Below are 11,641 nucleotides of genomic sequence, written 5' to 3'. Positions count from 1 at the left end.
TGGAAAGTTACAGAATGCAGGGGTTAATACTAAAACAAGAAACAAGGAAACATAGAGAAAAGTATCTATTTTCACTACAACTGTGCCCAGCACCAAGCGAGCTAGGTTGGGGCCGCTCTGCACAGACCCATGGAGGGCAGGAGCGTGGCACCCTGCTCCAGAGTCAGGGCTCTTTAGCTCCAGGTCGTGGTGCCCAGGCCTGTGCTGGCTGCTGTCAGTCGACCTGCCTGGGTCACCCTCACCTCCACCCAGGCCAAACTGAACCAGAACAACCTGCGAGGAAGGTTGCAGGAGAGAATGGGGCCCCCTCCCAGCCCCGTGCCAGAGGAATCAGCTGTTGTGGGGCCCTGTGCTCAGCAGCCAGCAGCTGGGCCCCCGCTGTGGCATCGACACTTCCCTGCCAGGCTGGGACTCGCACGTGCCTGGCGCTGGGCAGGCCCTGCACAGAGCGCTCTCAGGCGCTGGACAGACAGAGGAGGTGGGGAAGGGGAACAAAGCCAGTCACGCTCACGGCCAGGGGGCTGACAGAGCCCCCAGATAGCAGAGGCCAGGTGGGCTGGCCTGCCTGGTACCGCCCGTTGCAAGGCAGAAGGGCGGCAGGAGCTGATGCCTTCCCTTGGTCCATCGTGCCTCGGTGCGTTTTCTACTCTTGCTGCCCCCATGCAGGGCAGTCTCTGGGAAGCAGCGACACAGTAGTTTCTGTTTTCTCCAGCAGGCCTTGCTCTTTCCCCACTTTCCCACTGCTCACTGCCTGTGCCCTGACCTGCTGTTGGCTATAAGGCCCAGGATGATGTGCACCTCTCTCACATAAACTCTCCAACTCTTGTCCACCGCCTCAGGTCACACGGGCTGCCCATGGAAACCTTCTACTCTGCCCTCCAAGCTGAGATCCGTGCCTTCAAGGAGCAGGTGCGGAGCTGCCAGGAGGGCTTTGACCTGCATGCCCTTTACAAGGTGCTGCTGCTGCTGTTCCCGGAGAGCCAGCCGGGCGAGGTGGAGAGCATAGAGCAGCTGAGAAGGCATGTGGTGTGCAAGGACTGGACACGCCAAGAGGCAGCAAAGCCTCCAGCGGGCGACAGGGACTGCAGCATCCCTGTCTATGTCTCCTGGCTTAGCTCTTACTTAGGGTATTTAAATTCTTTAAAAGACACATTTGATGCCAAGGTGGTGTTCCCCTTGTGCGAGAACCTGTATGTCAACGAGGAGCTGGGGGGCAGGTCAGAGCTTGGGTTGCCTGTGGGCTCCCCCTGCCCCTCTGGTTCTGGGCACGGGAAGGAGGAGCAGCCCTGTGTTGCAGAGTCCATCGCAGACATCGCCAGGCAGCTCTTTGCTATCAGGAGGAAGTGGGCCCTGCTGCTGCAGGGCGGGATGATTGATGACCAGCTGCTGAGCCCCCAGAGCCTGCAAGATCTACAGGGCTTTGCCCATGCCTGTCCCTTCAGGAAGGTCCTGAAGCTGGTCCCCAACATCTTTCACAAGAGCTTGGCCACTGCCGAGCTTGCCCAGCAGTGGGTTGCTCTCCACAGAACCAGGTACAGCTCCCTCCACCTGCCCTCAGGGCTGGGCGGGGGAAGAGGGTGGTGCAGGGGTGACCTGGCTCCTGGCACCTCTGAGGACTTGAGGAATGGGTCCTTCAGGCCCCTAAGCCTTTCTAACAGCTTCTTGGGAGGCTGCTCACAACCCAGAGCGAAGAGCAGCAGCAGTGGCGATGGAGGCAGTGGGGCAGGCAGCGCTGGCCTGGTGAGAGCCCAGCTGCAAGAGAGCCAGGAGGAGCTGATGTCCCTGCTCGGGCGAGCAGAGCGTGCAGGAGCGCTGGAAGCGTGGGTCCGGGGCATCACCCAAAGCATTTCCCACCTGCACCAGCAGCAGCGGGACAAGAGGAGGGAGCTGGACAGTGTCCAGCAGGGCCTGGGGCAGGGTGAGGAGGACATGGCTGAATGTGTGCTGGAGCCCAGCACCCCATGCCAGGCAATCCTGAGAGAGCTGGCAGACTTGGGGAGGCGCCTGGAGCTGGAGGAGTACCGCAAGAGCATTGTGCAGAGTGACTGGATGCTGGAGCTGGCAGTCAGGCCAGCCCTCCTCCGGCATATTGATGTGGTAAGAGGCTCAGCTGCTGGCACTGGCTGTGGATCTGAATGGTGAATGACTGGGGCAGGGCCAGGCTTAGCCTGCAGGGAGGCTGTGGGCATGTGAGCTTTACAGCATGCCGGTTTGCATGTGCAGGTGTGCACGTGTGTGAACTCACATGAGCCTGTAAATGCAGTGGTATGTGGCAGGAGTGCATGGGGCCTTGTAGGGCCTTCAGGACACACTGGTACCCAGTGCAGCAGATCATGAGACCAGTGAGGGCAAGGGTTGGGAAGAAAGCATGTTGGAGCCCTTCCAGTACTAAGGAATGGATCCTGGGATCACAGAGCACCTGGGCTCTCCAGAGATCATCTTGTACAACACCTGCTCCAGGGGATCAGCCCCATCCAAACCATTCCAGAGAAGCTCTGGTCTAACCTATTCCTAAACCCTGTTACACAACTACAAGACCTATTGCCCAAAGACACCAAAAGCAGGTGCCTTTAGCCTGCTGCAAGTAAAGCCAGGGAACAAGGGCTGTCCATGTCCCACTGTGGCAAAGGGTTGATAAAATGCACTGGAGAGATCCCAGAGGCTGTGCCCCTTGCTACATAGGAAGGCAAAACGCCCCACTCCATACCAATCTGACCACTGCGATAAAAATCCCCTCCTGATCCTGTGTAGCACTGGGCTGACCTTGAGCGGAAGAGCAAGGCCCTGTAGCCAGGACCCTCTAGAGTTCAGTCCCAGCAGGAATGGGCTCAGCCAGTGAGGCAAGAGGGAGGGAGCAGGAGAAAGGGGCACGTGGTAGGGAAAGGGAGGGTGCTGTTTCTCAAAGGAGCCAAAGAGCGGGCTCCGCGCAGTGCCTGTCCTCCAGGGCCCCATCAGGCTACAGGTGGCAGAGCCTGGGCACTTACAATGCTGTATCTTCCCTAGGTGCAGCAGCGCTGCAGGGAGCTGGAGAGAGTGGTGCTGGGGTGGGAGGAGGCTGGCCCAGAGCCTCTCCTCTCAGCAAAGATGACAGACTCTGCGTCCTTGCCTGGCTCAGCTCACAGCTCCACGGCACATGCCATGCCAGGGAGTAGAGGCTCTCTTGCCCATGGAAGCTGGCAGGGACAGTGACGGCAGGGGCCAGACTCTACTTCACCATCCGCAGTAATGTGCGCACTGGGCGTGTGCACACATGGTTTGTTGAAAGGGCACATGTGCATGTATCTGTGCTGTGCACCTCCGTGGCACAGCTACCAGTGAACAAGCCTCTGTCTTCTCATGGCAGCTTCATTCTGCCCCTCACCCCATCAAGGGTCTCTGCTGCTTTACAAGCAGCAGGCCAAGCCAGAAAAGCAGTGGGGAGGGGTCTGCTCGCCAGGGGAGTGACTCCTCTGAAGCTACATGTGAGAGCTGGAGTAGAATCCAGGGCCCGAGTGCCCTGCTCAGAGCCCCGGGCTGGGAGCAGGCTACTTACCAGAGTCCAGCACATGCTGCAGTTATGCGGGTCCCGGTAGCCACAGGGGCTCCAGGCAGGGTGGTGGCAGTGGAGGGTGATCATGGGCCAGAGGAAGGGCGGGCTCTAGGCAAGGCGCATATGGCCAGGCCCCCCCCAGTCTCCAAGATGGAAGACTGGCCACCTGCAGCCCCTGCCCAGGGGCTCAAGCACATGCCAGGGATGCAGAGGCCTGTGTTGTGTTCCTGCAAAGGGTTTATTAGTGCAGTTGTTTTCACTACAGTCAGAAGTCACCACACACAGCCAGGCTGCTGGGGACACAGCGACAACAGGCCTCCTACACTACACAAGGAGGACAGGACACACGCAGCCATAGACACACAGAAGACACCAGTTTCCCACCTGCAAGGGCATCCATGGGCATGGCAGGGCTGTGGGGACCAGGCACTGAGCCAGGGCAGTGGGCACCAAAGGGGTTTCTCTCTTTGGGTGGGTATTTCTGAGGCTCTGTAGGTGCAACACGTGACTCCAAAGCCTAGCAAGTGCCCTAGGTGGTAAGGAAGGATCTGTGCCCACTGACGGACAGGAACGGGGCAGAGCCAGGGGCAGACTGGGGTCCCAGGGCCAAGCACTGCTATAGACAGGGATCCCAGGCTGGCACCTACCCTGCAAGGGCACCATCCCCTCCTGTCCCCAGAAAGAGCAGGAGCCCATGGTCTTGGGCCTCCTGCCTGCCAGGGTTAGCCCCCAGCCACATGCTGACAGCACATCACAGATCATCTCTTCAGCTACAGCCTGGGCCTGCCAGAGAGCCAGGGGCCCTAGCCACCCATGCCAGGAACCAGGCCTGGACAGCAAGACACCCCCCATGGCTTCCCTGCACAGAGATATGGCTGCCCTGGGCTCACACCATAGGCCTGAAGACCAGGTTCCTGGTGGCTATTGCTCATTCCCCAGCTACCAGGCACCGCTAATGGGTGACCCAGCTCTGGGGGCAGCAGAAGGAAGGTCTGTAGTGACCTGATCACTGGGGAGGATCCAAGCCAGACTGCCCACCAGGCAGGGAGGGGTCAGGGATCCACAGTGATCCAGTCAGGGGGCTGAGGCCTCCGTGTCCTGAAAGGCCTGAACACCTCAGCAAACCCAGTTGGTGGCTGTTGAGACCGGTGCCTATGGGGGCATAAAATGCCAGGGTGGTGGGGGGACACTCCCCTCAGCCCTACCCCCCAAGGGCACTGCCCACCTGCTCTGTCCCCTTCTGACATCACAAACCTTAGCTGTAACATCACACCTGGTTACCAGGGATGAGTGTGACTTCAGATGGGGACAGACAGCCCCTTACCTCAGACACATGGTGCAGGCTGAGGGAGGGATTTGCTGGAGGTGCTGCCAGCTGTTTTCAGGTCTGGAAAGCAGAAGCACTGTGCAACCCCAGGGAAAGGGCCTGCTCCTCTCAGGGCATAGGCGTGTAGGGTACCCCCATCCCCAGAGCCCCGACCAGGGTCCACAGTCCCCTGGTTCTGCAGAAAGGCACTGGGGGCTCAGAGCAAACCAGGCTGGGCACAAATCCAAGAGGTCAGGGTCACCCAGTGCTGCCCAGGCATGGTGAAGTGTGAGGGGGAGTCTCCTTGTGGCAGCTGGTGACCTGCTGCCCACCCAAGAGCTGTGCTGTACTCTCTGGTTTGCTCATGTGATTGCAGGCCGGCTCCACTGCATCAAGAGGGCCAGAGGGCAGCTTTTTGGGTAGCATTTGGAACAACAGCTGGGCCAGGGCAGCCAGGCCTAAAGGACCATGGGGAGCACAAACACCTGGGGCAAGGCATGGCAGGGTGTGCTGGACCAGGGCACCTGTCAGGCTGAGCAAAGAGGCTGCCTTCAGAGTCTGGCCCCAGGAGGCTGCCGGCCCTTTGCAGGCAAGACTCGCCTGGCACTGTGACTGCAGGAGACACTTCCCTCCCCTCCCAGGGTGGGGCCTGGCCAGGCTCTCCCTCCACAGTGCCTGGATCCTGGGCTGGCATCTGAAGCAGGTGAATGGGAGGTAGTGGCATGGCTCCCTTTAACCAACCCATGCACTGAATGCAGCCCCCAGCCACCGGCAAGGACTGGGGCCAGCTCAGGGCCAAGGGAGCGCAGGGTCCCACGGAGCATCTGGGTGCGAGGCACTTCCCGGCCCCGCTGGCTCTGGGAAGAGGGAGACGGTGCCTCCACTGAGCAGGTGATGGGTGTCATGGGATCAGCTGGGCCGTGCCCCGCAGAGGCCATAGAACAGCTGTTCATTGCTGCAGACCAGAAGCTGCTTGACTTGCTGAGTCTGAGGCCTGTCCAGACAGCCCTGGGTCCAGAAGAGAGCCCAGCATGGGCAGAGGCACCACAGCAGCCGCTCACACAGGCATGTGCAGCTCGTTGTACTCGTCCCGGCCGTCCTCATCGAAGTTTGGCTCTGCGTCCTCCGAGTCCAGCTGGGGACAAGAAGGACTGGCAGTGAGGGCCATGGCTGCTCCCTGAGCAGGTGCTGAGCCCCATATGGTGCCACTGTCCAGCAGACTCTGCCCCCAGGCAGCTGGGACCTGGGACCCCCCCCCCAGCTTTGCCCAGCTGGTTGAAGTTGCTCCCACCCTCTTTGGCTCCCACTAGTCCCAGCCCTTCCCTCCCTCCTGCTTCTCACTCTCCTGCTGCTGGGGGCTGCCCCTGCCTCTCCTCCTGTTACAGGACAGCCACCATTGGGGAAGGCCACAAGACGACTCCTTCCTGCCAGAGCCTGATCCGGGCCCTTCCCTGCAGCAAAGAGGCACCAGTGACCTGTGACCAGGGGCTAGAGAAACCTGCCTTCAGCAGTGGGAGTCTGTGGGAGGCTGGCAGGCAGGCTGGCCTGTCTTGGCTTCTGCCACAGAGGAGAAAGACCAGGGATCTGCATACCAGGCAGCCCTGACTGTAGAGAGACGAAGCAAGGACCCCTGCCTCTGACTTCAGGCCTCCCCACAGCAGCAGCATCTTCCCCCCCTTTCACCCATCTCTCCTTCGCCAGCTGAGCTCTGGGATAGGGTCTCCCATGGCTCTGGGGAGCTGCACTGGGTCCAGCCAGCACCCAGCAAGCAGTTGCCTCCAGGACGCCACTGCAACCTGGACACTGTGGCACTGGGGAGGAAACCTTGGGTGGGGGAGCAGCTTACAGCTTTGAGCTCCCTATCCTGGAAGAAGCGGGGCAGCACGAAGCGTCGCAAGGGCACTGTCATGATCAGCACGAAGGGGAAGGCCAAGGAGGCCACGGTCGACTTCACCACCCAGAGCAGCACAATGCAGGCCAGTTGGATGAGGGTGAAGAGGTTCATCCTCCAGGTCTTCACCTGGGGAGACAAGACCAACCTAGCAAAAAGCCACGTCTTGCCTGGCCTAGCAATGAACCACCCTAGCAACATGCCATGCCATGGCCCATCCTAGCAGTGTGCCACCGAAGCAACATGCCACGCCACGGCCCATCTTAGCAACGTGACACCCTAGCAATGTGCCATGCCATGGCTCATCCTAGCAATATACCACCCTAGCAACATGCTATACTCTGGCCCATCTTAGCAACATGCCATGCTAGCATCACACCATGCCTCCACACATTCTAGCAACATGCCATCCTAACAACAATCCATTCCCTCGCCCAGTCTAGCAACACACCATGCCACGGCCCAGCCTAGCAACGTTCCAACCCAGAAACACGCCACACCTCAGCCCACTCTGGCAATGCATTGTGCCTCCATGCAGTCAAGCAATGCACTGTCCAGGCAACACGCCATTGCTCAGTCTAGCCACATGTCTTCCCAGCAACACACCTTGCCATGGGCCAGCCCATCAACACATGATCCTAGGAATGCACCATTCTATTGCTGAGACTAGAAATGCACCGTCCTAGCAACGCATTAAGCCATTGCCCAACCCAGCAGCATGCCACATCATGGCCCAGCCCAACACCGTACCATCTTAGTAGCACGCTATGACATCGCCCTAGCCATGCACCTCCCTAGCAATGTGGCATCCTAGCAATATGCTATATGCCTGTCTAGCCTAGAAACAAGCCATCCTAGCAACCCACCATGCCTCCATCCAGTCTGGCAACTTTCCAGCCCCCCCTCCCGGAGAGTGCCATACAACAGTCTCACAACACACTACCCTAGCAAAAGGTCATGCCTCTGCTCAGCCTAGTGGTGCAGCATCCCAGCAATACAGCATTCTTCCACCCAGCCCGCACACATCTCACCACCCACCAGCAGCGATGCACCACATGCCAGCCCCTGGAGCAGTGGTCTCCCTGTTGTGGTCAGTCCCCATACTGCCCAGGCCCCCACTGGTCTCACAGCTCCAGAGAACTGGTAATTCAGCACCCACAGCCAGGGCTATTCAGTGCTTGCCTGCGCCCCCCAACAGAAACCTCCCCGCCACCTGTCACCCACTCCCCCGGCTGCAGCTCCCACCCGCCTTGCTCACCCACCTTGACAACGTAGATGTGATCAGGGTGGTGCTTAGACGGCATAAAGATGAGGAGCAGCCGCTCGTAGAGCTGGATGCCAGTGAGAGATGTGACCCCCATGTAGAGGAAGATCCCGAAGAGCACGGCCAGTGGGATCTGCCGCAGCACGTTACCCATCACGATGGACAAGCCTGCAATGATGGTGCTCAGGGCTCACCATGCACACACCGGGGCCCCCTGACCCCCCAGCACTCAGGCACCCCTGTCTGCTACAGGTAGGGGGTAGGGTGCAGGGGGGTGGGAGGCTGGCTGCAGCGGAGGGGTAAGGCACTGGCTGTGGGGGGAGTGAGGCACAGCCACTGTCTGGGGAGCAGGTAGGGATGGGTGTTTATGTGGGGGTTGGGGCAGAAGGGAGGACTATGGTGAGATGGGGCAGAGCACTGGCTGTGGGAGCTGTAGGGAGTGAGACAGAAGGGACATGGGTGCAGGGGCCCCAGCTGTGGAGGTGGAGGGATGTTGCTCCAGGCTGCTGTGAGCAGTGGGGCAGTTGGTGTCCTGGGTCAGGAATCCTGACAGGTACTCTGGAGGGGAATGGGGCACTGCCTGGGGGGACAGGGGAGTGATGTTAGCTGTAGGCAGCTGGGCAGGGGTATCTCTGCCCACACCTTGGCTCAGTGCAAGCCGCATCCCTTGCTAGCCCACCCCCGCGCCACGCAGCTCAGCCTCACCAACAAGGGTGGCAATGAGTACGCCCGTGACCCGCTGCTCCTTCACCTCCTCGATCTTGGGCTTCTCCCCAGGTGCAATGGCCTTGCTCATGACAGTTAAGGCATTGACATGGGTGATGGAGCGCACAGTGGCTGCCGTCAGCCAGGGCAGCCCGAACAGGGCGCAGAGCCCACCCATGGTGCCAATTAGCAGCAGGTCCAGGTGGAAGCCAGAGCCTTTGAGCAGCTTCCGCTCCTTCTTGCTGACGATCAGGCTGGGGCAGGAGCAGAGGGAGAGCAGTCAGCACTGGTGGGCTGCACTACACTGCAGCTGTGAGGGAGACATGAGGAGCTGGGCGGGGTGGAAAATGCCTCTGCCCCGGACCAGAACCATATCTGCCACCCCAGGGAGGCATCCTCTCCTGGGCTAGGCTGGGGCAGAACAGGCAGACAGCGTCCTGTGCACACAGGCCTGTCTGGGCACAGCAGGGAACCCATGCTGCAGCTGTGAGGCAGAGAAGGCCGAGGCAGGAGGCTCCAGTGGGCAGAGGTATCATTCTCACCAGTACTCAAGGAATCCTGCCCACCTCTTTCCATGCCAGGTGCCCTGCTGTCCGGATCCAGCAACAGCCTGAACACCCTGGGCTGACCCCACCCACACTGGTGCCCTGCACAGACCCCTGGTGCTGGCTCCGATGACCAGCAGCTCACAGGCAGTGGCACTCACGTGGTGATCTGCGTCTCCATGAAAATGAGGATGAAGACCAAAAGTGCAGGAATGGCCGAGGCAAACATCATCCACATTGGGAAGGCCTGGCTGCTGCCCAAGGGGTGGATGAACCAGCCGCGCTTGTCGGGGGATGTGACGGAGAGGCCGGCAGGGACGTTCAGCTTCTGTAGGAGCAGTCCGACATGATATGAACATCCTCGTTGCATCCGGCCCCATGGCCCAGGCAGCGCGCACCCCGCTTTGGGAATCCAGCACTCTTAGCCCCAGCCCTGACCTATACTCAGCACCACACAGCACCATAGGGCCCCTCTACTCGTGGGGCTTGGCTCTGGCTCTGGGCATCACCAGTTCTGAGGCCCTGAGGGACCAACTGAGCCACCTGCTACCAAACTGACCTCTGTGTCCTGCAGGCCAGAAGCCCTTGCCCTGTGATGCTGCACACAGAGCTTAGAGAAAGATGCCAAGCCTCAGCCTGAAAGCCCCAGAGCTGCCACCTCTGCCCTGCCCTGGCCAGCTGTTCATGGCCATTCCCCCTCGCCCACTCCCAGCCCCTGTCAACAGCCCGCCTCTCCGCTCCAGCCAACCTTCCTCTCACTTCAGCTGTTACTGGTCATCGATTCAAGGCTGGGGAGCCACTGCTCTCAGACCTTCTGCCCGTGGGGGCGCTTCCACACGAGAGCTGAGGCACCTTGTAACCTCCCTGCAGGTCACTGGAGCAGGCCACACTCCCCCTCTCTGCAGCAGGTTTCGCAGCCCTCTTGGGGCCCATCTATTTGTTCCCTTTCTGGGGCACCAACCCCGGACCCAGCTGCAGCCTGCAGGCATAGCCAGAGGCTACCTTCCTCCCTCCTCTGCCAATCTGAGAGTGCACAACTCCCAGCCACCCCCAGTTCTGCCCCTGTTTTGATGCCACATGCAGCCCTGCCCAAGCTCCAGCCCTTGAAGGGACTCCAGGTGCCAGAGCTCTAACTCCTGGGGGCTGCAGGAACAGTGCACTGAGGTCTCTAGCTTGCCCGTTACACTGAGGAGGGGGGAGGTGATGGGCCTGGCTACATGGGTGCGGTGGCTCGGTACTGGCTGCATGCGCAGGGCCTAGGGCAGTGCTTGCCCTACCTGTGTGTAGGTGTCCGTGATGGTGTAGTCCACCAACACCATGACCAGGATTGAGATGGGGATCCCAAAGTCTCCAATGATGCGCCGAGCCTGTGGAGTGATCATTGTAGCAGGGATAAGCTGGGCCCCTCCAGAACATGGATCTCCATGGTCCCAAGCAGAGAGTGCCTGGATGTGTTGGGGCGGGGAAAGGCAGCAGCAAGAAGCGCAGCACAAGTGAGTGCTGCTAACTAGTGGATGGTGAGGGGCCCAGGTGTACCAGGCTGCTCTGACGTGGCTGGCCCTGGCCACATGGGGTGTGAGTCTGGCAGTCCCCAGCCCCACTGCACTTGGAGATGCCTCTGAAAGCACATGGGGACTACAGCCCTGAGCATGCGAACAAACCATGAGCACAACCCTCCCTCCTGCTGGCCAGGTCATTTTGACCTGATGCTGGAGACCTCTCACCCCTGCTCGTCACCCTCCCTAAGATCAGCCTGGAAAACAGATGTTGGTCCTTGGGAGCTGCTCTGCCTGGGAGGCTCCAGTGCAGCAGACTCTGGGCTACAGACTCTGTCAGAGAAGCCTTGCTGGCCCTGGCGCCCTGGGTGCAGAGATGGGCAGGAGCGGCCGTGGATGGCAGTGATGGGGGCCAGCAGCACCCAGCTGCTGCAGCCATCTCCTTCTGCAGCCTGGGGCAAAGCCATATCACAAAGCCAAAGGGCTACTGGTATGTTGACTCACTCAGTCATTGCAGAGACCCCTGCACCAGCCCTGATGTGTCAGAGCAGGCAGCAAGGTGGGTTTCTGGAGGGCAACGCCTGGGTGGAGGGGCTGGGGGCAGTGTGTGCAGAAGAGCCACAAGCCTGGGCACCTACCTTCCCTCCCAAGAAGCGGCTGTTCTTGAACTTGCGCATGAAGAAGGCAATGAAGAAGGTGCCCAGCATGAGGATGAGGGAGAGGAGGGCAGTATTGGGCTGCATCCGGGTTCCCAGTGTCATGGCGTCTGCAGAGGGTGCGCTGGTGTTCAGGCTGCCTTGCAGGCTTGGTGGATAAAACTTTAGCAGGGGGTGCTCTGCAAACACCTGGGCAGGGGGGCATGAGGGGGCATGTCACTGCCTGCAGGGGGATGGGGGGGGGGGGGA

The 11,641-nt window shown here is 60.2% G+C and overlaps 1 protein-coding gene across 3 annotated transcripts in view; it reads right to left on the bottom strand.

Annotated features, from left to right (window-relative positions):
* Nucleotides 1-3,964: 3,964 nt before the first annotated feature.
* SLC4A3 (solute carrier family 4 member 3) overlaps nucleotides 3,965-11,641 on the bottom strand; it is a 45,106-nt gene continuing 37,429 nt past the window's right edge. For all 3 annotated transcript variants that reach the window (XM_019522685.1, XM_019522684.1, XM_019522686.1), the window contains 7 exons: nucleotides 11,375-11,581; nucleotides 10,518-10,607; nucleotides 9,402-9,568; nucleotides 8,696-8,949; nucleotides 7,989-8,158; nucleotides 6,682-6,855; nucleotides 3,965-5,970 (listed from right to left, as the gene is read on the bottom strand). In XM_019522685.1, the coding sequence (XP_019378230.1) occupies nucleotides 5,893-5,970; nucleotides 6,682-6,855; nucleotides 7,989-8,158; nucleotides 8,696-8,949; nucleotides 9,402-9,568; nucleotides 10,518-10,607; nucleotides 11,375-11,581 (1,140 nt within the window). In that variant the 3' untranslated portion in view covers nucleotides 3,965-5,892. The remainder of the gene's footprint in view (nucleotides 5,971-6,681; nucleotides 6,856-7,988; nucleotides 8,159-8,695; nucleotides 8,950-9,401; nucleotides 9,569-10,517; nucleotides 10,608-11,374; nucleotides 11,582-11,641) is intronic.

This window comes from Gavialis gangeticus, unplaced genomic scaffold (genome assembly GCF_001723915.1).
Source record: "Gavialis gangeticus isolate Ggan-Ray unplaced genomic scaffold, GavGan_comp1, whole genome shotgun sequence".
NCBI lineage: Eukaryota > Metazoa > Chordata > Crocodylia > Gavialidae > Gavialis > Gavialis gangeticus.
Note: the sequence above shows the minus strand (reverse complement) of the source record. Positions and strands in the feature narration are given on the sequence as shown.